We start from the raw sequence: 26089 nt of genomic DNA, 5'->3' as shown, positions 1-26089 counted from the left end.
TAGGATCCTCACAAGGGTGTTCGCCGCCGACCTCACTGATGCTGCAGGCACAGTCCACACCCTCACCAGTCAATGCGATGGCACGCTCCTCAAAGTGAGTTAGAGGCATAATGTCAGCCACTCTACCCTCCCCCTCCCACCCCCCCTCAAGGTCTGGGGCTTCTTGCTGCTGCTTTGAGCCAACCTCTCCTGCATGAAAACAGATGGAGAGAGTGTTTAAGTGGTGAGCAAAGGCACGGGTGGGATGAGGACACGAGCTCCAGAGGATATGAACCTGATGGAGATGTGAAGGTGCAGTGAGAGTGAGAGTGGAGTTAGTGGTGTTGTCCCTTGAGGTATGAGATCCCTGTGGATGTGTGATGGGTTTGTGAGTGTGTGAGTTGAGAGTGATGAGAAGAATCACTTACCCTAGCAGAACAGATGAGACCATTCATGCTCTTTTTGCACTAGGTGGCTGTCCTCTTTTGCAGGCCATTGGAGCTGACCACTGCTGCCACCGCCTCCCATGCTGGATTGGTGACCTTGCTTGCTGGTCTTCACCCAGAGCTGAGGTAGGGGGCTTCACAGCGAGCCTCCACGGCATCCAAAAGGCACTCGAGGGACACATCATTAAGGCAGAATGCAGCCAGAAGACTGCAGTCGTCTTGCCTTTCAGGGCCATGTCTTCATTGCAGCAGTCGCGAGTGGAAGCACTGAGAGCTGTGTGCACAGATGCACTTTAAATATTGCGCCCAATGTGAGGAAGCAGTGAGGCAATGGAATGGCAGGAGAATGACAGCCTGCCCACCATCAAACCAGCATATTTCCCAGGGATGCATGATTAATGAGGCGGGATTCAGACAATATGGCGCGAAAAGCCGGCATTGCAGCTGGCTGGAAAAAACGTTCTATTTCCCGTCCGCTGCTGCACTCAGTGCAAGTCTGAGACAATTCTGCCCTTAGTGAAGACTTTTCTCTGGTAATGGAAGTCATTTGAATTTGGCAAAAGTTATTTCTTTTGGGATCTTGGCAAAGGAATTCAATGTAATTGTGTTCGCTTTGTTTGGCGACAGATTAAGTTGGGCAACCACTGACAAATTGCCATAATCAACATGAAGCAGAATTAGCGCATTGTAACTTGTAATCACTGTCAAGTGTGGAAGGCAGGAACAAATCTGTTTAATTATTGCTGTTTTCACTGTAATTTTTTCTTATCAGTTTGGTTGCTCAAATTTTTATTTTATTGGCCCAGGAAATCTGTGGCCATTCAAGTTAGTAGGATAGCTACAAACCCATCTGGGTCCAGGGTATGCTGGATCCCAGCTTTAAGGTAAAGTTTTGCAAGGAGGGACAAGCCTCCGTCTTCCCCACAAGGCCACCAATGTAAGGGAGGATGGGGCAGGACCAAGAGCAGTGTTTCTTAAGCAACTCCTAGTGCTCATTCAGGTCATGACACCTAATCACTGCAGGTACACTTGGTGTATTTGACTGAAAGGGGTATCATTAAGTGGAATCTACGTTGGGGGCCAATGTTGAGAGGGATGGAAACTTCTGGGCTGGGATTTGGAGCAGCTGTCTTTCTAAGGGGGATGCTGGGGACATGCAAATTGTTCTTCTGGTGTTGAGTCCAGCTCCCCTGCCTGGTCAGACCAGATTACCACTTCTAAGATCATTGCTGGGGGCAGGGGGCCGCATGGATGAATCCCAATTCCCAAAAGCCCACGACTGTAGGATCCTTCCCCCGACCCCATAAACATGAGCAAGGTCAACAGCAGAGTTTCATGGCAGGCATGACTCTGACATAATTGTCAGGATTACATCCCCACAGATTTTCTAGACCATTGTATTTTCACAAAGAAAGACATGAGCCTGACAGAAATGTTTTGTACCATAAAGCAATTCATTTACAGCACAAAAGGAGTCTATTTAATCTGTTGCGCTGTGCCAGCTCGCTGCTAGAGCAATCCAAAACTAATCTCTCCTTCTCTCCCTGGCTCTCTATCATCCTTTGCTTCAAATATCTATTCATTCTTCCCTTAAAAGGTGTAATAGTCTCTGCCTCAACCAATTCCTGTTGCAAAGAATTACACATACCCATGCAAATTTCTGCATAAAGAAATTTCTCCGAACTTGCCTTTTCACTCTATCGAAACTCTCCATAATTTCTCATCCCTGGTATCATCCTGTAGTAAACAAAAGCAAAAGGTTTTTGGAAGACACTATTTAACTCTTTAAAAATCATATAGAGAAATGTGCTTCATGATTAATATAAAGCACCAAGTAGCTGAAGTTAGCCATCTGTTTAAAATTGCTTGTTTGCTGTATTTTATAAATGGCATTAATATTTTCTTCCAATTGTAAGGGAATATGTATTCAGGAATTCAGCTGCATTATAAGCAAAAGCTAATCTACACAATTAACCTTTCAGATACAATATTGCAGACATAATGTAAGGAACTTAATTATACTGAACATTTTGAAATATGCTTTCAAGTGAGTAATGGCTAATAGTAATCATCAGCAATTCCTCAAAAGTCATAATGTAACAGATCCTGACTATCAATGTACACCTCACCATAATTTGTGATGATAGCCCATTTTGCCCTGTAACAAATGTAATCAATCAGTGATGGAAACGCAAGATCAAACTTGAATCCAATTTGGAACATGCCACCAACCTTAGAAAATGTGCATAATATAAACAATTACTATCCCTAAAGTCCTTGTTAAAGTCCAATCATGGGCAGGGAAAGAACAAAAAGAAGGAACAAGATCTGGAAATGATTGCTGTTTCAAAATTATCAGTGACAGGTTCAAGTGGAATGAGGCCACTAAAGTATCCTTGCCTAAGAGTTTTTGGTCACTCATGGATATATAGTCATTCCTATGTGTATCCTTAGGAAATACAAAATAATCATTAATTAACAATAAATACATCTCCATATAGCTGAATCATCTACATACAAAGGCAGGATGGTGATTTATTACATTGAAGTATATTAGTTCAGCTCTGTGTGTGAACAAATATCTTCGTGATGTTTTCTACCAGACCCTCCAAAACCAACTATTTGAAATGCTTAAATGTGCATTCCAGATGGCTAAATTAATCACATTTTCATCACCAGCTAGCTGCTTGAGAAGTATGAAAGAAACATAATTATAGGATGTGTTGTGATTGGTGTTCTGCCATTCTCACTAATGAACTTGGGTTTCTCAAAATTGCACAAAGGAAAATCTGTCTCATTAATTGGTGGATGCAAAATTTGATTCAAATTAGTGCAGCTGAAATCCATGGGATTTCTGACACATTTTTGCAATTAGCCAGGGATCCAATTGCACTGTGTCTCCTTCTTACGTCAGGGATTCTGCAGCATTTTTTAAGGTATGGAACATCCACCTCAAAAAGAAAAGGCCTTGGAAGTGATAGACAAAGGAGAGCCTCCCAATGCTGGGAGTTACCCACATCCCCAGTGTCAGAACAATAGCAGTTCACATTCATAGATTCAGGCGAACCACCATCACCATCCACGCCCCCCTCCCCACACCCCTCCGCCCCCACCTCCGTCCCAATTAAGTTTTAAAATATTGCCTATAAGTGTCAACTCCTTAGCAAAAGGGACTGTAAGGATGTATCAATTTTTTTTCCCCAGAGGGGAAGAACCCCCAGGTATGCCCCTGGAATAAATAAATTATGTCTCAATATATGGAATATTGAGGGCCCTAGATGTGCCCCTGGTGGAACATATGTCCCCTGTTCTCATGCAAACAAATGGACTTCCCCCAACCCCTGTTCTGCAGCAACACCCTGAGGAAGATCCATCCTTGAATGATCATTGATCATACTGGAATTTATTCACCTAACATTGGGCATTCTGGAGCTGTGCTTCTCCAATTAGAATGTCCCTACTGAATGACTTCAAGGAACCTGAAAAGAATATCTGCTCGAGGGGCCAATCTCATTCTGAAGGCTCCATTGATGCACTAGTGCCTGGTCAATTATTAACCATATTATTAATACTGCAGGCTGGCCTGGTTTATGCATTTAATTTCTGAGTTTGCTACAGAGAATTGACTGGGTTTTGAATTTCCATTGGCATCTTGAAACCACCTTGATCTCTTGGGGATTGTCCTTACCTCCCTTCCAGATAGAATAGTCACTAGTTGTTCATTAGACAACTGACAAGTGTGGACCTGAGCCCTTGGTAAATGAACATCACACACCTGGAGCCCCTTGTGAGTGGCAAGATGATCAGCACAATGGATCATAAGATGTGTAAATGTATTGTCACCAAAATGTATTGTCACCATGGCCCACCAAAAATTGATTATTTTGAAAATCATAACAGCCCAGAATTGGAATTCTGATATGCACTTTTAGTACTACAGTACTCTGTCAGTACTACAGACATGTGAAATTACCTGTAAATCATCCCAAACCTTGCATAGGTCTTTGCGGTGAGTCTACATTTGCAATATTGTGTGTAGTTTCAGGGCTCTACCTGGGAAATTGCACCAAGGCATTTTTGAAAATTCAGAGAAGAGTGACAGTATTTAATGAAGGCAACAAGGGCCTGGCCCGCCAACTGGAGAACTGGCGTGACACCCGCATTGCTTCTATTTAAGAAGGCCCACCACATTAAGTGCCAATCAGGTAATTAACTGGGTAGCGGCAGACCTTCCCCAGGATCATAGATGCCAGGGACGGAAGCCCCACTCACCTAGAGCTGCTGGCCAATCAGAGGCTCTTCATTGCTCACCAGTGCCACTGGGGAGGCGGTGGCTGTTGCTGGTACTGTGCCTACCTGAGGACTAGGATCACCATGGGCCCAGGCACATGTGAGTGATGGTAGGATTGGGGTCGCTGAGGAGGGGGAGGGGTGTCGGTAACAAGGTCAAGGGGGGTGGCACTGAGTTCTTACAATGAGGGACACCCCCTACAGGTGCCCACAAGCAAACTCGCCAGCTTTTGCATTTCAAGGTTCCTGCATGGCAAGTCCTCCGCCCACTGCTGGCTGAATACCAGTGGCAGTGGGACGAGGCCCTTCAGTAGACTTTAATTGCCTATGTAAGGGCCTCAATGAGTGACAGGACAGCCTTAGGGAAGGCCATCCACAGGCCTTCTTGCCACGGACTCAGTCAGGTCAGTGGCGGGAAAACAGGTGCCCACCTGCCACCCTCTCGACTCATTAAATGCCCCACCCACCATCAAACTCACCACAGGGGAAGGCTTTAAATTTTGCCTGAAGTATCTAAAAAAGAAAAGAAAGCCTTGCATTAATATACTACAATCTCTAGATGTCATAAAGTGCACAAAGCACTGAAGTAATTCTGAAAGTAGTCACTGTTGTAATGTAAGAAAGGCAGCAGCAAATTTGCACACCGCAAGGGTCAACAAGCAACAATATGATAATGACGAGATAATCTGTTTTATTTACTGATGTTGGTTGAGTGATCAGTGTTGGATAGAATATGGGGAGAACTCTGTGAAAGTGCTATGGGGTTGTTTATGTCCATTTGAAAGGAAAGACTAGCCCTCAATTTGACATCTTCATCTGAAAGATGGAGCCTCCAACAGTTCAGCCCCCACTCTGGAGGTGTAAAGAAAGATTCTACCCTAATCTTCCTTTATTCCAGCTGGTAGGATTGAGCCAGTTATGGTTCAGATCTTTAAATGTGAAAGATAAAGAAAGTAAAGATGTCAGGAGGTCACTTTTGTTACACAATGGCGAGTGGAAATCTGGAACTTTCTTCTCCCAGAAAGCTGTGGATACAGGGTTAATAAAAATTCTCTAGACTTAGGCTAATAGTCCTGATCTCATGTTTCTGGTGTGTTCCCAAAGTCGTTTGTCCCACTTTTCTTCAAACACCCATCCAACCTATTAAATGTTGGCAGTCTCTTGTTTCATTCATTATAGTTGTGCTTTCTACAGCCTCACAAACCTCTGTGTAAAAAATGTTTCTCCTGCTCTCTGTCCTAAATTTCTTACATTTAATCATTATCTGAGCCCCCTCATTCTTACCCATTCAAAGGGATAGATTTTAAACTTTGGGTTGTGATCGGTGGAGTGCAACAGCCAACTGCTCAATTCTGGCAGCAAAGATTCTGGAGTCATTTTGAGGCCTGGGTCTCATTGGAATAGAGCATATTCAGGCAGGTGAATTATTATGTGGCCTGCAGCAGCAAGCAAAGCCTTGTGTATGGGATGGGGCAGGAAGAGGTTAAGATCATGGATGTGGGGTAGCCAAGGGTAACAGCAGCCCAGACTATTGTTGTGGGGCCTAGAGGAAGACTCATCCTCACTCCACAAAAGTAATTTAAAACTTAACAATTCAGGCCCCCAATAAGCCTGGAGAGTGCTTTGACCTGTGCTGCATTAAAATAGCACAGGGTCCTCCTTTATATATTAAAAGAGGCCTATGGTCTGAAACAGGTAGATACTTTGGTCACCCAGCAGTGTGCCCCTGTAATGATGACTGTTGCCGGAGCATCAATGTTAACAAGGCCATAAGTCTCCCAATTTTGTCCTAGCCAACATCAATTTTGGCCAGGATTTCTGTTCTTTGTCCTTTCCTATCATAATTTTGAAAACCTTGATCAAATCACCATATAATCTCCACTGTTCAAACAAAAATAACCCTGACTTTTCAAGTCTTCCTTCATATTTGTATTTCCTCACATCATCAGCACTGCAACTTTTCTGTTGCTTTATAGTTTCTCCTTCAAGGTCAGGCAGAAAGCTGATAAAAAGAAGTGACCATAATGACATGGATTGCTTGGAGGTTCAGCTGTCAGTGAATGACAAACAAGACTTGACAATACCAGGAGCCAGTTGTAAAGTGAACGGAGATGAGAAAGGTTATAACAATCTGATCCAACTGGAATTATCTATTTGTTTGAAATTATCATTTTGTTGGTCAACATCTATGGGATTTCAGGATATATTTCCTGCAAATAGATCAGCCCATCTAAGTAAGGATCAAGAGTAGTTTCCTTAATACTGTAAAGACTGAAGAATAGTATATACACACTACTGAAAAGAAACCCAAGAGTATTTCATTCTGAGAAAATTATGGAATTATTTTGTACATTTTTTTAAAATGCTATTTTATAATATTTGGATTAAATCACTGATTAAATTACTTTTAATGGGTAAAAATGTGCATTTTTTTGAGAACTACACAATAGGAGCCTCTTAACGTTGTGAACTCTTCTAACCAATTTATCATTTTTGAATTCTTAGGTCGCTTCTACTATCTGATTCACATTAGAAAGCTGACCTATGGCGAAGCTGTACAAGCCTGTATTAATGATGGATCAAGGATTGCTAAAGTTGGCCAGATGTATGCAGCTTGGAAGTTGCTGGGCTACGACCGCTGTGATGCGGGTTGGCTGGCTGATGGCAGTGTTCGTTATCCAGTCAGCAAACCCCGAAAGCGGTGCAGTGAAAGCGAGGCAGCCGTGCGCTTCTCTGGCTTCCCAGATAAGAAACATCGGTTATATGGTGTCTACTGCTTCAGAAGCAACTGATAATTCATATAAAAGCTTAGATGGAGATGAGTGTTATTTTAATTCTGCACATGTGAAGGATGTACTTTCAATGATATGAACTCAAAACATGTTACCAAAACTGTGATAAAACTATTTTTACTGACTGTAAAATGCCATTTTCATACAAGCCAAAACATTTTTTCTTTGTTGTAATGTATCATACAATCATTAAATATTAAAAATAATATAATTTTTATAGGAAGCTATACCAAGAGTTAGCACCATTTTGCTTCTTTTTAAAGTAGCAGTTAGCAAAAGTTACCCTAAACTGTCTGACTGTCTAATAGATAGAAATTTCAGGAATGGATGAGGCATGCCTTATTAAAAGTTGTATGGACATTCAATTACAAAATGGGCATTTCTCAGGCAATCTTTCAATCATTTTTTCAAACATACAAACATTCAAATGCATCTCCTAAACTTTCTGAATTGTAGTGTGCTTCTGACTGTGTTGGACAAAATTTTGGAGAAACTTGATGCTACACTTTAAATTCCTGCAGCATACAATCAATTTGTCCAATACTTTTTATATCTGATTTGGCTGCCATTAATGATGCATGCCTTTGCAAAACCATTAGGTGTTGAACAATTTAGAAAAATCCTGCACCATTCTAGTTTTGCCAGATTTAATGATATGTCATACTTGATGAATTTGCTAGTTTTATCCCTGAAATTTAATAGCAATTATCATTTTCAAGAAAATAGAAAAAAAAACTTGATATTGGACCACTTTTTCCAATGGTGCTATGTCGCTTTGCACCATATTTGGTAGCAACATTTTAAAGTCAGTAAGTAGTACTGTGTTGTACTAAGATGTTAATTTGATGAACGAGGAAAATTTGTTTATCAAAGATTTGTGGCTTTTTTTAAGTTACCAAGAACGCTTTACGAAATAGTATTCAGGACTTAAGCCGGTTGCTGAGTCCTTTAAGTAAATCCAAAGAAAAAACTAGAAGAAGATGAGGCAACAGAATGGCTGCATTACCATAATGATCCTCATTGTACCCACAGTAAAATCTTAAAATCAGCATTAAAACTGCAAAACTGAACATGTGTTACTAGGTATAGGGCCAAAAAACACAATTTTATGGTGCCATCACAGTTTAGTGTCAAGGAAAAAAAATGTAAATAAGGCCCAACATGTATTTCCTATTGGCTATAATAAGTTTTTTTCAAAAAATTATAGCAGCCTAATTTCCAGATTTTTGTTGTGAAGCACAACTGTTTGATGCACACATCGTAGTTTTCTCTCTCCTTGAACAAATACTTGCGGTTATTGCGCTGAATAATGAATTGTCTGAGAAATGCAACACCTTTTTCAACCTCTTCATGTCATCAAAATCAGCTGAAGGTCATCACTGTATTTAAGAAGGTTGTGTTTATTTGTGCCACAACGCTAGGGGAGCACTTCCTGCACATGCGCAGATGCAGTGTCAGTGCCATGGCCTGCGACTGTTTAAAGTGAGAGATGCTTTTTAGTGTAGCTCTGCTTTCTGCCGCTGAATTATGCATTATTTTTGTAAGCTAATGTCTTATAACTGTCTCTTTTACAACAAAGTCAGTTAATGGAAAAAATTGCAACTACCTAAGGAGCAACCATTTTAACAGTCAAGTTCTTGTAATGGCAAAAATAATGTTTTTTTATTGTTTCAACATTGCTTCGCTTTGAAATTTTGTCATTTTCAGATTTTTAGACAATTGAGTTCCCATGGCTAGCCAAAATTGAGGAAATCTATGCAGTGAATTGCTGGAAAGAAGAGTTTACTTTTAGTGAAAGAACTTGTGTGTTTCCTTAGTAAATATGCCTTCTATTAATATATTTTTCTTCACTGCCCAAAATTTGACTGAATATGATTAACCTTATTTTGGAGCTTTATTTATGGTGGACTGTTTTATTGAAGGCAAAGGCTTGCAAATTATTAAATAACACAATACTGTTTTTCAAATAGCTATTCAAGTGAATACAAGATGCCTGGGAATGACAAGTAGAATTTTTTTTCCCAAGAAACCAATTAGTTTGGGTAGGAGCCAGTCTTGGAAACCAAAACTATATGCTCTTAACTGTTTTTCACCCCTGGTAAAAAAACATTAATAACAAAGGTGCTCAAAACCATGACCTTGGGATTAAAACTCCCATTACCTACCGACAGACCTAGCCAGGCATTGTAGAAACTCTCTGCACAAAACCTTTCCACTTGTTCACTTGTTCAACTTATTCTAATAAATCACAAGTAAAATATATTTTAGTGTGAACAAAATGGCATGCACCTATTATTCTTTTGGAGAAGCTAAGTGCACATGCACCACAATTCCTGACACCTTTCCGGTCAGTGGCATGAGTTACAATGTAGAAGATTTTAAATTGGATAAAAGACCAGCATAGCTTTTTCATGAGATGCCTGTGAAGATTTTAAAGGTTGTTATCACTTACAAAGGAATTCCAGTTATAGACCCTTACAGATATGACATTTTACATTTTCTTAGTTATATGGTTGCAGAAATAACATAAATCTGTTATTTTATATGAGCTTTTGTTCACTTCCAATTTTACATCTTAAAAAGTCAGAATAAGCCTTCATTCTACTTTCTTACATTTAACAATTTAAAAGCTTGTGCAGATCACTTTTAAAATGTTGTTTTAATTTCCTTGCCTCTGTTAGATATACTTCCTGACTATACCATGGGTTCGCAGTGTGCTTTGTGCAGCATTCAATTTGTGCACAGTTCAGAGGTTACTAATGGAGCTGTTCCACCTAACTAAGAAATGATTTGTCAAACAAACTGTTTTCAAACATGTTTTTGGCCCCAATTTCATAGTAAGGAATAATAAAGGGTTCATTCAAAACTAACAAAAAGAGAATAAAAGCTTTATTTAATGATTGATCCATTGGCAAGATTGCAAATCCATTTATCACAACAGACAATCATTATGTGGAATTCACAACATATTCAGTTTGAAAGTTTGTTTTAAAATTGGACATTAGTCATGAGCATAATGTACTTCTAGTTCAACAATGCCTGTTGTGCCCTATTCTGCTGTTTTATGATTTCAGATTATTGTTTGTATTCTTTAGTTTTGACGTTGTGCACTGGTTGTTAACTTTAGTAATGAAGTATTGAAATATGTCACCATCACTGTTCATTTGTGACTCTGTTCCAATGTAAGTGAGATTTGCAGACTGGAAAAAAACTACCTAGTTCTGAGTCTTACATAGAGACCATATGGTCTCTTCACTAGAACAGCTACTAGTTGGAGTAGGAGTGACCATGAATGGGAATAAGAATCTGGTGTAGTTTTAATATAATCATATATCCCATTTATTTATTGTGTCAGAAAGACATTACTGATTTAGATGAGGAATAGATAAATGGTAGTTCAGCTAATAGAGAACCTTGTTCAATGTCCTAACTGGAGTCCAAACCTTGCCACAGATTCACATGCTTAGATTCTTTACATAAAATGACACGCAACAGCTTGGCAAACATAAGAATATCTAATCTAATTAATTCATAAGAAAATGGTATTTAACTGTTAGCTATTGTAAGATCAAAGTGCATTGCTTTATAAAGGACCAAGTGTTACATGGTGTATTCCCACCAGATGAACTTTGTATAACATGATTATGTGCGTTATGATAATAGATTTGTCACTTGTACATCAGTTGTATTTCAGTGGGGATGCACCATGTGTCAGTTTGAGAATGTTTTTGTGTTTTCCTGCTTTTTTTCTGATTTTCTACTTCTGTTTTTAAGCTGATACTTTTTTTGTGGTAGAAAAGTATTAGTATCAAATACTATGTGACATGATTACATACGAAGCTGTTCTGACATTCTGTCAGTTTATTAGTGGTTCAGATAGCATGATTATCCTGAAAGCTAAATTGAACTAATTGAGTGTGAGTTTCAACAATGATGCAAATCAGCTGGACAGTGGCATTTTCATGGTCGAGCTTCATCTGCATAACATCACCAGGGATTAATGAGCACTGAAAGGAGCTCGCCAATTGGGAGAGGGCAGAAAACCTGACAGTTTCTTCACAAACCTAAAAGCTCACACTTAAAATGAGGTAGGGAAGGCAATTCTGGTGGGGGACACACAAACAGCAGGCTGTAAACTTTACGTGGGGCCAGAAGGAATGCTGATTGATTCCTGAAAATTGCATTTGAGCTTTACAACTAGTGTAGGATCAATATTTAAATATTTTACTTAGGCACCTGCCTGTTTCAAGCAGAACTGATGGACATAAGTTTCAAGGCCTGCTCAAAAACAGTGAGTCAAAAAAAATACGCTTATCGCCCCATTTTTCAGCATGAACAGCACAGTGGTGCAGACAAAACCCACCCCCAATGGAGAGAATTTGTTGGGTGAAAAGTGAGGTTTCAACCCTCATGACACAACGCTGTCATGGTGGTTTTGGTTTAGAAGAGAGAGCATCCTGAGTTTTTGATAGCAAGATTGTGTGATTAGGAAGGTACTACAGGTCGCCTATTAAAAAGTGACATTTTTCTGGGAAGAGTGAGACTTGCGTTGGGAAGGAAAATGACGAATTTATCAGTTGGATGAAATGTATCTAGGGTAGAATGTGGTAGACTGAGGTTGAAAATGTTATTGGGCTACTTGGAGTTTTAACCGTTTATAATGGAATAATTAGTTTTTACCCATTCTTATTTTTTCCGGCTTTACGATAAGGCTATATGCAGTGGGCAGTATTGCATGGCATGCAGGTTCAGTCAGCTTCAATTGTGCTGTACAGTTCAAGTACTTTTCTGGCTGCAGTTCCCCTTTGTGCTTTTGTGTCCAATCAGTACATTTCTTAGAATGTGCATTATTTGGGCAGTACATTTTTTTGGGGAAAAATATTATATGCTGCAGACTAAGTTTCCAATGACACAATGTGAATGCTTTGTTTAGACTTTGGCAGTCATTGCTTTGGAGGTACATCTTATGACTTTACAGATATATTTCTATTAACTCTGACAAATTAGTTATATAAGAACTCAGGATAGTTATCTGGCAAAACTGCAGGGCAAAGGAACCATATGATTAGCTACATTCAAAATATTTGTGCCATTGTAACATTCCTGATGTGTGATACTTATTCATCTTCAGCAACATAGAAAGATTATTACTGAATGAGACATCAAAATGTTACTAACAATAAATTGCTACCGTCTGTTATATAATCAGAAAGCCAGTGTCTTAATCTCACCAATGCATTGGCTAACATAGCTAAAAGAAGAGATATAAAGGCCACAAGCACAAATCTGAAGAAAGTATTTTAAATTAGCAGTTGCTTGTGGTTTGTCACAGAGGAAGTTACAAATGATACTAAGGGGTATGATAGGGTGAACTCCACAATAAATTAGCCTGAATTTACTGAGACAATTGGCTTGGCTTGTGCAATGAATGCTCAAAGAAGCAGTTTGGAATATTTCAATAATTAAGTTATGTTTCCTTAACTAATCTCAAATCTGTTAGCTGGGTAGAAATTGATGTTTTAACCTGTTTGAGCTCGTATTGTATAAGAGCTAGGAATAAATGAGGCTATCAGTTTGTACACACTAACAATTTGAAATGAAGATTTAGCTGACTAGGTGTTTAAATTCAATTTAGACTTATGTGTTCATTGATAATTTCATTAAAGCTGTATGTCAATATTTTAAGTTGGAACAAGAGAGTAATCTAGTAACCTTTTCACAAAAACGTATGTATAGTACGTATGATTTAAATGGGCAAATCCTGAAAATGAAAAAAAAAATCTTCTCTCAAGACCTGGCTATGCATGGCAAATCCCTCTTGAGTGCATGTATAAAAATTATTGTATCATGCATACTATGAAATATAGATTTTGGAGGTGGATCAAGGAGCTAGTTCAAAATTATGACACTGATTTCTGCAGAGATCCTGATTTTTTTCACAGTAACAAGGCTCCCCATATATTTTTTAACAAACAGCTAAGCAAAGAGACATATAGGCCACAAGACTGGAAACCTCAAACATCTTGCTTATGACCAAATGATAGTTTTTAAATGTACATAAATATACAGTCCAGCGTATGGGTCATTCAAATGCAAATCCCCATTATCATGAAATCTCTGCTTCAGCTGATGGAACACTGACACTGTAAAAGTTTGTTGCTGACTGTGTTTTAAATAGCATCAAGGTTTGCTGCATAGGTCTTGCCCAAGGGAAAGATGCTGGTGTTTTTTTTTTGCTGATGATACTTTTTTTTCCTTCTGTCACATACTGCAGTATTTTGTCACTCTGTATTGACTGTATCTTAATTCCAACCTTTGGATGACTACTTTACTGCAACTTGCAGCATCCTGGTGGCACCATTACAGAAATCTAATGTTATGGAGGAATAAAATGCAAATATATTTTTTGGAACACAAGCACATAGAATAGTGTTTTAACGGCACTAAACATTTGGCATGCTGCTGGGTGCAGAGAGTGTCTTTCAGGACTCAGTGGGTCCTGTGCTATCTTGCTGTGTAAATAGAATTTATGATGTGCTTCTATGTTTGTATGCCATCCTTGCATCTATTTGCACTGTACCGCATTAGTACTATTAATGTGTCTTCTAGATAATTACTTGGAATACATTAACAAAGTGAAGCAACTGATTTAATATAATGTAAATTGTAGCATAACATATGGAAAGTTAGGTAAACTCAACCCCAAAGATCAATATTTGAAGGAATTGATTTCAAATATTAAAAACATTTTTTTTTTTGCATTTTGTGACAGGAGCACAGCAATGCGAATAAAAGTATAAAACTAATCCTCTCCTTGAGTTTTATTTTTTGATATATTGTCATGTTATTTTATCAAATGAGTTAATAATCTCTGGCCCAGATTTTCGTCCCCGGGTTGGGAGCACAGAATCGGCTGATTTCCCAGCTTGGTAAACCCGACCTTCAAAAATAGCCCCCAGCAGGTGGGATTTTCAGTCAGGGGTGGGGGTGGGCTGAAACAAGAGTCGAGGACAGCAACCCTGGAATGAATCCATAGGCTGCCAGGTGCAGAGGCGGGCTGGGAGTAAGGCCAGCCCCTGTGTCCTGGCACGTTGTTTAAATTTAAAAAAAAACATCCCTCACCCCTCACTGCCTCCACACACTGTCTATGCCCAATCTATGCAAACCCATGACCCCCACTCACCACCCCCCATGGCCCCCACATCCCTATGCCAACTTAATGCACCTCTTCCCATCTCCATTACCCCCATGCCAACTTAGAATCAATTCACGCTAGCCCATGCCCCAACACCCTTTGCCTTTACGCCCTCCATGCCAACTCACCTAGTATCCTTGGACAGTTCCTTGACAGCTCTGACATTTCCTGGATAGCTTTGATAGATCGGACATCTCCTTAATATTTCTTTGACAGCTGGACATCTCAACAGCTGGGCATCTCCTGGACAGCTGGACATTTCCTTTAAAATTTGACAATTCAAATGCATGTGTGTGTAAAAAGTGCATAATCATGTTCACTTTTAACAGTCCCAAAGGATGCCTTACCTTTCCCAAAAGTGTCCTGAAACCCTATCCAAAGATGTACCTTACCTCTCCGAAGGAGTATCCTGGCTACCCATAAGAATCCACCAAGTTCAGACCTCCTCTTACCTGTTCTAACCTGCACACTCTGGATTCCACACTCCTGTTCTCCCAAAATCCCACTTCAGTGGAGGCAGCTGATGATTTAAATGACCAGCTGCTTCCGTGAATTGCGCTCGCGCAGACCCAAACCTGACTCCACTCTCAGCCCCGCAAAGATGGAAAAAGCTGGGTTTGGGTGCAGGACTTCGAAATTTCAACCATTTCCGGGGTTCTCCGATGGAGAGGTGGAAAGCCGGGCCAGTTTTCAACTGTAGCTCCATCAAATGTTTCATAGCACTCTAATGCATGTCAGGCTATTTTTGAGGGTGTTTTCAAGTACTTGTATACAAATTTCAATTTGTTTATTTCATGTAAACACAAATAAAGGCCAATTATGAGTGCTCTCGACAGGCATTAATGGGACAGTGATGACCTCAAAATGTGTTATGTAGACTCATTTTCCCCTTCGCACACTGATGAGCTGCCTTCATTTTGAAAGGGGTACCACCCGGTGTCCGAAGTGCCTGCCTATTTCAGAAGATATACCCCTTTTAATATGGATATTAGGATCTTATGACATAAATACAAACCAAATTGTCATTTTAGATAGGAACTGTAGAGTTCACATGGCTCCAGGCTCTGGTCAGTTGGATGGATGATGAAAAAGAAGAGGCCCTCTAGAGGTAGAAAAGCTAAATATTGTGGATGCTGGAAATCTGAAATAAAACAAAGTGCTGTGGAAATACTCAGCAGGTCTGGCAGCATCTGTGGAGAGAGGAAAAGGTTAACATTTCAGGTTGATGACCTCACATCAGAACTGTGAAAAGTTAAGAGATGTAATATGTTTTAAGAAAGTGAAAAAGTGGGAGGGTGAGACAAAGAACAAAAGGGAAGGTCTGTTATGGGTGGAAGGTACCATGAACCATTTTATTGTTTAATTGTGGTGGGCTCAGTTTGGGTTTTGAAATGCAATCATTTTTACATGTCCTACCTGGATTGCCATTGTCACGTGACCTCTGCCATGAAGGAATGGCTGGGGGCAGTCATGATACGTTCTATCATTAAAGACACTGCACGGACAGACTGTAGTCTTTGAGCGTGTAACATAGTGTCAGAACTGGAGTTGATATTGAGCTTTGAAAAGCTGGAAGAGAAGCCATAACCACTGAAAGAGGAATACTGATATGTTCCAAGCTGCTAAAAAATAATAGACAAGGAAAAGCAAACACAAACCAAAGGCTGCAAGTAAAATACTGGGTGAGACAAAAATGGCTGTAAATTTTCCACTCCCAGCTCCTGTCGAAATGAAAGTCAATGTGCAGCAGAACTGGCAATTTTTCCACTTGCAATGGCAAAACTATGAGATTGAAACAGATTTAATTAACAAGCTGGAACTGATATGAATAGCAACACTTTTAACACTGCTAGGGAAAGACTGCTACAAATTGTATTCCACCCTAGCTCTCTGAAGAACAGAACAAAACAAACTGTGATTTTGAAAGCTTAGAAGGCATGCTTTGAACCCTAAGTGAACGTAACTTATGAATAGTATGTGTTCAGCATTAGGGGCAGAATCATCCCAAATTTGCACTAAGTGAGCATGAAAAATGTCATTTCACCCACCGGCCACAAGGGCAGGTTTTTGCGCCATATCACCCCATTCTCGGCGAGTCCTGCTTCATTAATAACGCATGCACGGGAAATGCTCCTGATTGCTGGCAGGGCAGCCCCTGATTTGCCCACCCCGCTGTCACCTCAGGCTTTCATTAATCCAAGCATCATATTTAAAAGGCACCCCTGCACACTCTCTAAAGGATCGAAAGCTGCTGGAAAGTCAGGCTGCCAGAGGGATGCTCCAAAATTTAACGACGCCTACCTCGAGCACCTCCTGGGCACTGTGGGGGCCCGCCATGAAGTCCTCTACCCACACTCTAGACAAAGACTAGCAAACAAATTCATCAATCCAGCATGGGAGGTGGTAGTCAGCACCAATATCCTGCAAAAGAGGACAGCCACTTAGTGCTGAAAGAGATTGAATGATCTCCTTGTTCCACCAAGGTAAGTCCCTCTTCTCATTACCCTCAACTCACATACTCACAAACTCATCGCACATCCACAGGGAGCTCACTCACTGCCTGTTCAAGAGACATCGCTATTCATTCTCATACATACCCTCATCTCCCAACGGATCATGTCTTCATCCCATCTGTGGTACCACTCACCACACACATATGCCAGGCATCCTTATCATCTAGACTGGTAGATGTCCTGCTTACACCCTCTCCATCTGTCTACATGCAGGACAAGCTGGCACACAACAAAAGGGAGAGGTTGCAGACTGGTGGAGGGATGCCTGACCTCAAGGTCTTCACAGACTTTGAAAGTAGAATCATCCAGATGGCCAGTGACAATCTGAACTGTTCATGTGCTGACTGTGAGGTTGGTGGTGCTCAACTAAGTGAAGATCCAGCAGTGCAACATCCATCAGACAATCATGCTGTGAGTGAGTTCCCCTATTTCGCAGTCTCCTGCCATACACCAATTATCTCTCCTTGCTTTCGCAGGCACATCAAGTCCTGAAAATACCTCAAGAGAAAACTCTGATGACACCCTACTTGAAGACCCATCACAGCGCTCACCCAACAGCGCAGGGTGGGACCTAGTTCTCGACTAGCTTCGGGGTCACAATCTGTTGAGCACGTTACACTGTCTGAACCACAGCAGGCGGTGGCAGGTGTCTCAGTCCAAGGCCTCTTCCCTGTGCATTGTGTAACCTTTATACCAAAGTGACAGACCTGCTTCACATTCACTGGACACATTAGTAATGCCTGTACCTCAATGGTGCTTGTCATTGCTGCCAGAATGTTATGGGCAGACGTCACAGAGTTCCTTCATTCTCTGTGTGCTCTCAGCACTTTTGAGGTGGGGCTGGCTCACCCATCTCTTCAACATCTATGATTGATGATGCTGTGCTCCTGAAGGGGTCAGGTGCTGAAGGCTGACAAAGGATCAGGTGCATTTATAGGTTCATGGCTGCCTCTCCATGATATGACCCTGATCACAGAGCACAAGCGAGCTGCCCTCAGCCAGACAGGAGTCAGACATTCACAGAGGCAATGTGAAGATCAATGGAGTGTCCTCACTGCTTGTTGTCATCATCCTTCTCGAATCCAGGGACAATTAGGGCCTCCGCTGCGTCTCCATTACATGAGCCTGAGCACTGAGAGTATGTACGCTGCCATCAGCCACACAGGGGTCAAACATTTATAGATGCAAGGGGAGGATGTCTGGATTATCCTCACTGCATCTTGTCCTAGTTCTCCACTAATCTTACAGCTATGGGGGCCTCCCAAGCGCACCTATCTCTTCTGGCTAGTGCGATGGCCTCATCACCGGCATCCTTGCCTTCAGGAATCTCATGTCATCATCACTTTCGACATCCTCCTCATCGGAGTATACGTACAGCTCTTCCACCTCCTCCTCAGCCAGGTTCTTCCCCCGTTGCAGTGCCAGGTTATGGAGCGAGCAGCAAGCGACGACGATGTGCGACAACCTTGGTGAAACGTATTGTTTCACTGGACCTGTCGCAGCACCAGAACCTCATGTTCAAAATGCCTATCGTTTGCTCTACCAAAGTCCAGGTCGTGGCATGAGCCTCATTATACCATTGCTCTGTTGTAGTCTGAGGCCACCACACGGGCATCATCAGCCATGTCCTCTGTGGGTAGCTCTTGTCCCCGAGGAGCCAATCCTGCAGCCTCTCTGGACCCTGGAAAATGTCAAGGATCTGAGACTTGCTAAGGATGTAGGAGTCATGGACACTCCCTGGGAATCATACGCAGACCTGTAGGATGTGTTTATAGTGGCCGCACACCAGTTGAACATTCAGCGAGCGGAAACCCTTGCAGTTGATGTTGTTTCCTGCGTGTTGCCACAGAGATTTAAGCGCCACGTGAGTGCAGTCGATGGCACCCTGCACCTGTGGAAAACCAGAAATCTGCGCAAATCCCAGCACCCTTGCTTCCTGATTTCCCTGATCTCGGGCGGAATGCACAAAGTAATTCACGAAGATGGCATCCATGACATCCAGTATACGCTTGTGTCTGGAGGCTTGCAATATCCCACACAGGTCACCTGTGGAGCCCTGGATGGAGCCACTGCATAAAAATTGTGCATTGTGGTAACTTTCACAGCCATTTGCAGCAAATGCCCTCCAAGTCCCTGTGGCGTCAAGTCCTGCAGCCGGTGGCATATGTGAAAGACCAGTTCCCTAGACATGCGGAGTCTTCAGTGACACTGGCTCTTAGTCATCTGCAGGAATAACAAATGCTGTCTATAACTCCTGGGGTAGCGAGGTGCCTACGAGCAATGGCTCGCTGTGGATTTTCAGCTGCATGTGCAGCAGGCCCTGTCGCCCCTTCCCAATTTGAGGGAGGTGCCCCTCCCTTTGCCGAGCCAGGCACCTCCACCACTCTCATCTTCTTCTCTGCTCTTTGTAAGGCATAAAGCATACCGCTAAATCACCAGGCTCCATGTTCCTGATGTTCTCCTCCTACAGATCAAAGAAAGAGACACGTGGGTTAGCATAGGTGACCTAAGAACCTCTCTTGGTTAAGCCTGAAGGCTCCTTCATGCATGCAGGAGAGTGCTGGCTACCGCTTGGATGGCCAGTGTGTAGTGCACTCATTGGCTGTCCGAAACCCCACCCATCTCAGCCCTACTCCACTTGACCGATTGGCGGCGGCTTCAGCCACTGGATTGCATGCTGTGCTCTCAGCTCAGGTGCAGACACTCTCCTAACCCGCGCTGCAAGGCTACACTGTTAGTTTGAGCCATAAAGGGATACTGGTCCAAACCTTAATAAAGACATTGCAAGAAGCTGTGAGTGCCTCCACCAGTGGCTACGCCATGGCCACCTGTCGCAAGACAATTGTACAACATGTCCTGGCAGAAAATTGTTCTGCTGCCCCCTAAAACGCACATTAATTTGCAGTCTGCGCCCGAGGGGTGAAAAGTTCTGGAGCATTTGGTAGCACTTTCATGTTTTTGTGTCACTTGAGTGTTCACAAAAGCTTCAAAGGCCCGACTCCAAGCATGTCAATGGAGCTACAACTGAACTGTCTCAGCTGCAGAAAAATGTTCACTTTTGACAAGCTTTTCCAAGTGCGTGGCCACTTCCCTCACCCCAACCCCCCATCCACCGGCATGGGCTTGAGTATTTCTTCAGTCTGTGCTACCTTGCCCCTGCACTGAAAGCCAGCCAGGAAAAAGCAACTTGCCTGTGCCTCCCGCAAATGCACACCATCTCTTCTGCACAATGTTGTGTGCGCTCACCTCCAAGTTCCCTTCGAAGTTCAGCTCACCAGGTGCATGCCTTTTAAAGGCAGTCGTGAAGCACGCCGTTCTGAAGTCACGCCCAAGTGGATAGTAAATTTGACATGGGTGAGAATGATTCCAGCGAGTAGGGCTTATAATGAGATGCCAAAGTATTGAAATTAGGTTCCTGATGTGCAGCAGCATAAAACGCGGCCCGCCATTAACAGGTGAAGTGGATGATTGCAAACTGGTTTCACGATGGCGTGAAACCGATTATTGGCCTTCTTGCCATATTGTCCCCATCCACCCCGCCAGCTATGACGTCCGACACCAACGAGGCCAGAAAATTCTGTCCTAGGGCTCAAAGTGAAAAAGAGTCCATTGATCAGTATGTGACTGCAGTAACACAGATTGTAAAATCATGTGAATTCAGGCAACTGAAAGATGACTTCATAAAGATAGAATTGTCTTAGGCATAAGAGTCCCGACAGTGAGCACAAGTCTACTGAGAGGAGAAACTTACTCTCAAGTAAGTGATAGACATGTGCAGAAGTGCAGAGGTTGTAAACATCAACTCGAGCACATGTGGCAAAACAGACCAGGAGTTACATTGTGCTGATAGACATTCCAGGATGAAAGAGCAGAACGGAACAATCGCGGGCAAAGGGCAGGATGCAAATACTGCAGAGGACATCACACAAAGGAAAAGAAGGATTGACTTGCGTGGGGAAAGCAGTGTTTAAACTGCAAGAAGCAGAATCATTTCGCACACAAGTGTTTGGCTAGAAAGAAGCAAAACAAGCCAATACAGATGGCCACTGGAGAGTTATCAGCCGAAGAGTCTGACAAAGCACTATACACCATATAACAGGTTGGTTACATCAAGTCTATAAGTGATAAATAGTTTGTGACTATTAGAAAGATGACTGCAGAAGGAGAGCATCAAGTGAACAAGAAGTGTCAGATAGACACTGGTGCATCATGCAACATCATGACCTTCACAGACCTGTGTGAAGTAGCTCAACATGGCAATCCAAAAATGAAACCCTCAAAAGTAAGGTTGAGGCTATATGATAGCATGAAACTCATAGCGAGAGGACAAATTAGTCTGAGAGCCCAATGCAATGGCAATAATGAAGATCTGGAGTTCCAGATCATAGATAGTACATAGCAGCCATTCATCTCAGCTGGATGGTAACCCTGAACGTACCAACAGCAATTTACAATGTGTCACAGCACACTAAACCATTGACTGCTAAACAGATCCTAGAGGAGGACAAAGACGTGTTTACAGGGTTTGAATGTCTACCTGGAGAATATCATCTCGAAGTAGATGAGAGTGTAAGACCAATTCAGCATCTGCCAAGAAGAGTTCCAATTGCTCTAAAGTCAAGTCAAAAAGACAAGATAGAAGAGCTGGAAAAGAAGATAGAAATCAAGAAAGTGACAATTCCTATGGACTGCATTAGCAGCATTGGAGCAGTGAAACAACTTGGGAAGCTGAGAGTATGCTTAGATCCAGAGGATCTAAATAAAGCACTGAAGAGATCCCTCTACCCCATGCCAACCATTGAAGGGATTTTGCCACAGGGATTTAATGGGACTCACACAGTCTCCCATGGCTCCCAAAGGCCACTCAGAAAACTCTGTCAGGTTTGCCTGCGGCCTACCAGGGAGGTCACTCAATACTCAATCAAAGGACCCAGAATCGGTAAGGACAGGGGGGTTTCTGAAAGCCACCCCCATTCCCTTGCACCTGACAACCTCCCCTCTGCCTCAACGGCAACCCCCTCCCAATGACTCCATCCCACCCCACTGAGCTGTTTCCAGAGATCCAGCAATGATCCCTAGTGAAGGCCTCAGAGCAGAAGCAGCAGCTGCCACTTCTCCCGGTGGTGCTGCTGGCAATGGAAGGCTGCTAGCCTCTGATTAGTCAGAAGCCCTCAGGGCGGGGTTTCCACCCTACTGCTGAAGTGAGGCCCAGCGCTGTGCAGGTAAGTGCCTGCTTACGATATAATTGCGTCGGGCCTCCCAGAGAAAAGTTTCCCGACCCTGCATACCCAACTCGCGAGTGAAAATTCGGCCCCAAGAGTGCCTTTCCAATGGTACTTGTGACCCCGTTGTGAAGCCACCCAATTTTCCTGGGTCCAATCACATGTGCAATTGTGGTTGGCTTCAAAATGCTATTTTAGCTTTCTATTGGCCTCAGCCTCTAGTTAAGAGGGCTACTGTATCCATTTTTAGAGAAGTAGAAAAAAAGAAGCAAGATGACACAAGGCGCTCCAACACAGCAAAGGACTCCCAACAGTTTACCAAGTGTTCAATGGAATGTAGGTGCTATTGTCAGAGATAAGAAAAAAGCCCACAGGACAGGAATTCAGCAAAAGTTCACAGTATAAATCCATTAGAAGGGAGGTAGCTAAGGTCACCTAAAGAACTCCTCACGTGGCCCGTTAATGTCAAAAATGTTTAATGTCCTCTCCATGTCAGCCAAGGTAAGAGGACAAACATTTATCATTTTCAGAGCGAATCTGGATACACAAGGATCAGTATATCCACAAGGAATACATTGTGGCCCAGAATTCACATTGTGTTCACTCTCTGTATACAATTCAGGGCAAGGAGTGCTACTGGTGCGATTGGTGGACATAACTTTTCTAGTTTTCATTATTACTGCATGGACTGCCTGCATTTTAATTACATTAAAGAGAATTATTATTGTGTAAATGGGTCAAAGCCTGGGGGTGGGATCGTCCCAGATTTGCACTAAGTGCGGTAGTGGGCGGGTAAAACATCATTTTACCCGCCAGCTGCGATGGCAGGTTTTCACGCCATATCGTCCCAAACCCACCATATTACTTATGCAATCCCAGGAAAAATGCTGTTTCCATGGTAGGCGGGCTCTCATTCACCCACCACGCCATCAACTCACTGCTTCATCAGGCTGGGCACCATATGTCCAGCCACATGCACACATCTCAGTTCTTCCAGCCCAGCACCACTGTAGGGAAGATTAACAATGTGTCACTGGAATGCCATTTGGACGTCGTGGAGGCCCGCCATGATGTCCTCTAGTCCTGCTCTGACCGCAGGACGGGCAGCGGCATCACCACTCCAGCATGGCAGGTTGTGGCAGCAGTTGTCAGTGCCAATGCTGCACAGAAGAGGTTGGCCATCCAATGCAGATAGAGGATGAATGATCTCGTCCATGCAGCCAGGGTATGGCAACCATCTCATCACTCTAAACCCAAACACTCAAGCCCATCACACAATCACTGGCATCACAATCACTCATTGTCAGCCCAAGGGACAATGCCACCCATTCTCACACACATACCCTCACATGTCCATCTGGCCTCATCTCCTCTGGAGGCTGCCTTCTCAGCCCTCACCATCATGAGGCCACTTGCATAGATCAACATGTGCCTCACACACACACACTGGGCTACCCTCCTTCCCCAATACAGCTCTCATCCTGCAGCCTCTTCCCTTGTCTGAGGCCACTTCTCCCCCTTCCCCAAACAAGACTTTGCCCTGCAGCCATTGGTGATCTGGTAGATAGAGACCTACCCATGAGGCCCCCTAAAAGTGATGTTGTGCTGTCTGTGAAGCCTGGCACTGCTGACTGCAAGTGCTGACCGAAGCAAGCTAGGCAAATGACCTTGAAGTCCCGAGCGAAGTGCAGCCCGCCAGGTGCTGTGAAACACATTGGCGTGTTTTTCTGCCAGCAGGGGGGGGATAAGTCCGGTGGGCTGGCCTTATAACGATATGCTGATGTTTTACAATGAGGTTCCCAACGTCCGAAGGCGGGAAACGTGGCCCACCATCAGGAGGCTGAGTGGACGATCACTAACTGGTTTCACGCCGTTGTGAAACCAATCGCGTCATATTGCCCGCTCACGCCAGTGAACACGCCCGAAGCTAGCAGGCACAGAAAATCCCAGCCTGAGTCTTGAGGCAAGCTTGCATGGGTCAGGGCCAAAGGGCTGGAAAGATTACAGGGCTAGAGGCTGGGAGGCAGTAGATGCACTAGATCTCTGTCCTAGTCGAGGCTTCGGGTCCTCAACGCAGCCACACACCAAGCTTGCACAGGCTTGTCTGCTCCCCAGATCCTGGCTGCAGTCCGGCTCCCCTCTCTCTCCGTGAGGCTTCTCAGGCTCAGGACTGCTGCCAGTCGGTCTGACTGGGTTTCAATTTCCATTCCTGGTTTCTTAGCCACCCTCAGGGGCTGCAATCTGCCCTAGGCTCCTGTCACACTGCCCTGGAAAATTCCTTGCTATTTTGTCCCTCATCTCATGGCACCTAGATCCACCCTTCAGCTTGCTAAAGACCCTTCTCCCTGCAGAGAGGGGCCCATGGGGCCAAATAGTTGCTCTCCCCAACATTGCTATCCGTTACACTTTTATTTATTTCTATAGCAAAAATTTAACAAATAAAGGGCGGAATTTTCTGTGCCGATTGGCATCGGGCGTGTTTGGCGCGTGAGTGGACAAAAAGGCAAGAAGGCCAAAAATCAGTTCCACTCTGCCCATCAATGGCGGGCCGCGTTTCCCACAGTCGGACATCAGTAACCCTGCTGTAGTACGTCTGCATATCATTATAAGCCCAGCCCACCGGAATCAGCCCCACTTGCTGGATCATCTGAGCACATCGGCGTGATTGCATGCCAATGTGTTTCCCAATAGCATATATAAGGCATGCACTTGGGGACTGCACTTCAAGGGGAACATGGAGGAGAGAGCACAGTAACTTTGTGCAACACTCGTAAGGCTTACCCGTTGGGCTTCGAGGTTGAGGCGCTGTGCATTCAGATGAGGGCACAGGCAAGTTGCTTTTTCCTGGCTGGCTGACAGTGAGGTGGCTTGGCAAGGTCCCTGCAGTTGGAGCAAGTTGAAGTGGGGTGGAGTGCAAGGGCTGCGCTGCAGTTGAGGTGACCTGGGTGGAGGTGGGGGGCAAGGGTTGCACTGCGGTTGATGGCAATGCACAAGCACGTGTGGGGTGTTGGGGAGGGAAGCGGTCGCGCATTAGGGAAACCTTGTATAAAGTGACCATTCCTCTGCAGCTGAGACAATGCAGATGCAGCCACATTGACATGCTTGAAGTCAGGCCTCTAGCTTATCTGCCCACTCATGCAGTGCAGAGGCATGAAAGTGCCGCCAAATGCTCCAAAGCTTTTCACCCCTTGTGCACAGACTGCACACTAGAGAGCATTTTAGTGGACTGCAGAACAATTGGACAACTGCACATGTTGTACAATCTCCTTGCTGAAGTTGGCCATGGAGCAGTCACTGGTGGAGGCACTCACAGCCCCTTGCAATGTCAACATCCCGGTTTGGATCATCCCTCATGCTTCAAGCTAACAGTGCAGCTTTGCAGTGTGGGTTAGGAGAATGCCTGTGCCTGAGCTGAGAGCACAGCGTGCAGTCCAATAGGCAAAGCTGCCGCCAACTGGTCAAGTGGAGTGGGATGGAGGTGTGTGGGGTTTCGGGCAGCCATGCAGTGCACTAAATTCTGGCCATTCAAGTGGTGGCAGCACTCTCTGGGATGCGTTAAGGGGCCTTCAGACTTAACCAAGAGAGGTTCTTAGAACACCCAAGCTAAACCACGCATCTCTCTCTTTCATCCTGCAGAAGGATTACATCAGGA

General features: G+C 43.5%; 1 protein-coding gene across 2 annotated transcripts in view; it reads left to right on the top strand.

Annotated features, from left to right (window-relative positions):
* The window catches only part of hapln1b (hyaluronan and proteoglycan link protein 1b), a 125204-nt gene extending 110891 nt beyond the window's left edge, over positions 1 to 14313 (top strand). For both annotated transcript variants that reach the window (XM_078564645.1, XM_078564646.1), the window contains exon 5: positions 7221 to 14313. In XM_078564645.1, coding sequence (XP_078420771.1) covers positions 7221 to 7507 — 287 coding nt within the window. In that variant the 3' untranslated portion in view covers positions 7508 to 14313. The remainder of the gene's footprint in view (positions 1 to 7220) is intronic.
* The last annotated feature ends 11776 nt before the right edge of the window (positions 14314 to 26089 follow it).

Source organism: Cetorhinus maximus, chromosome 2, assembly GCF_964194155.1.
Source record: "Cetorhinus maximus chromosome 2, sCetMax3.hap1.1, whole genome shotgun sequence".
Taxonomy (NCBI): domain Eukaryota; kingdom Metazoa; phylum Chordata; class Chondrichthyes; order Lamniformes; family Cetorhinidae; genus Cetorhinus; species Cetorhinus maximus.
This window is presented reverse-complemented; position numbering and strand designations above follow the sequence as displayed.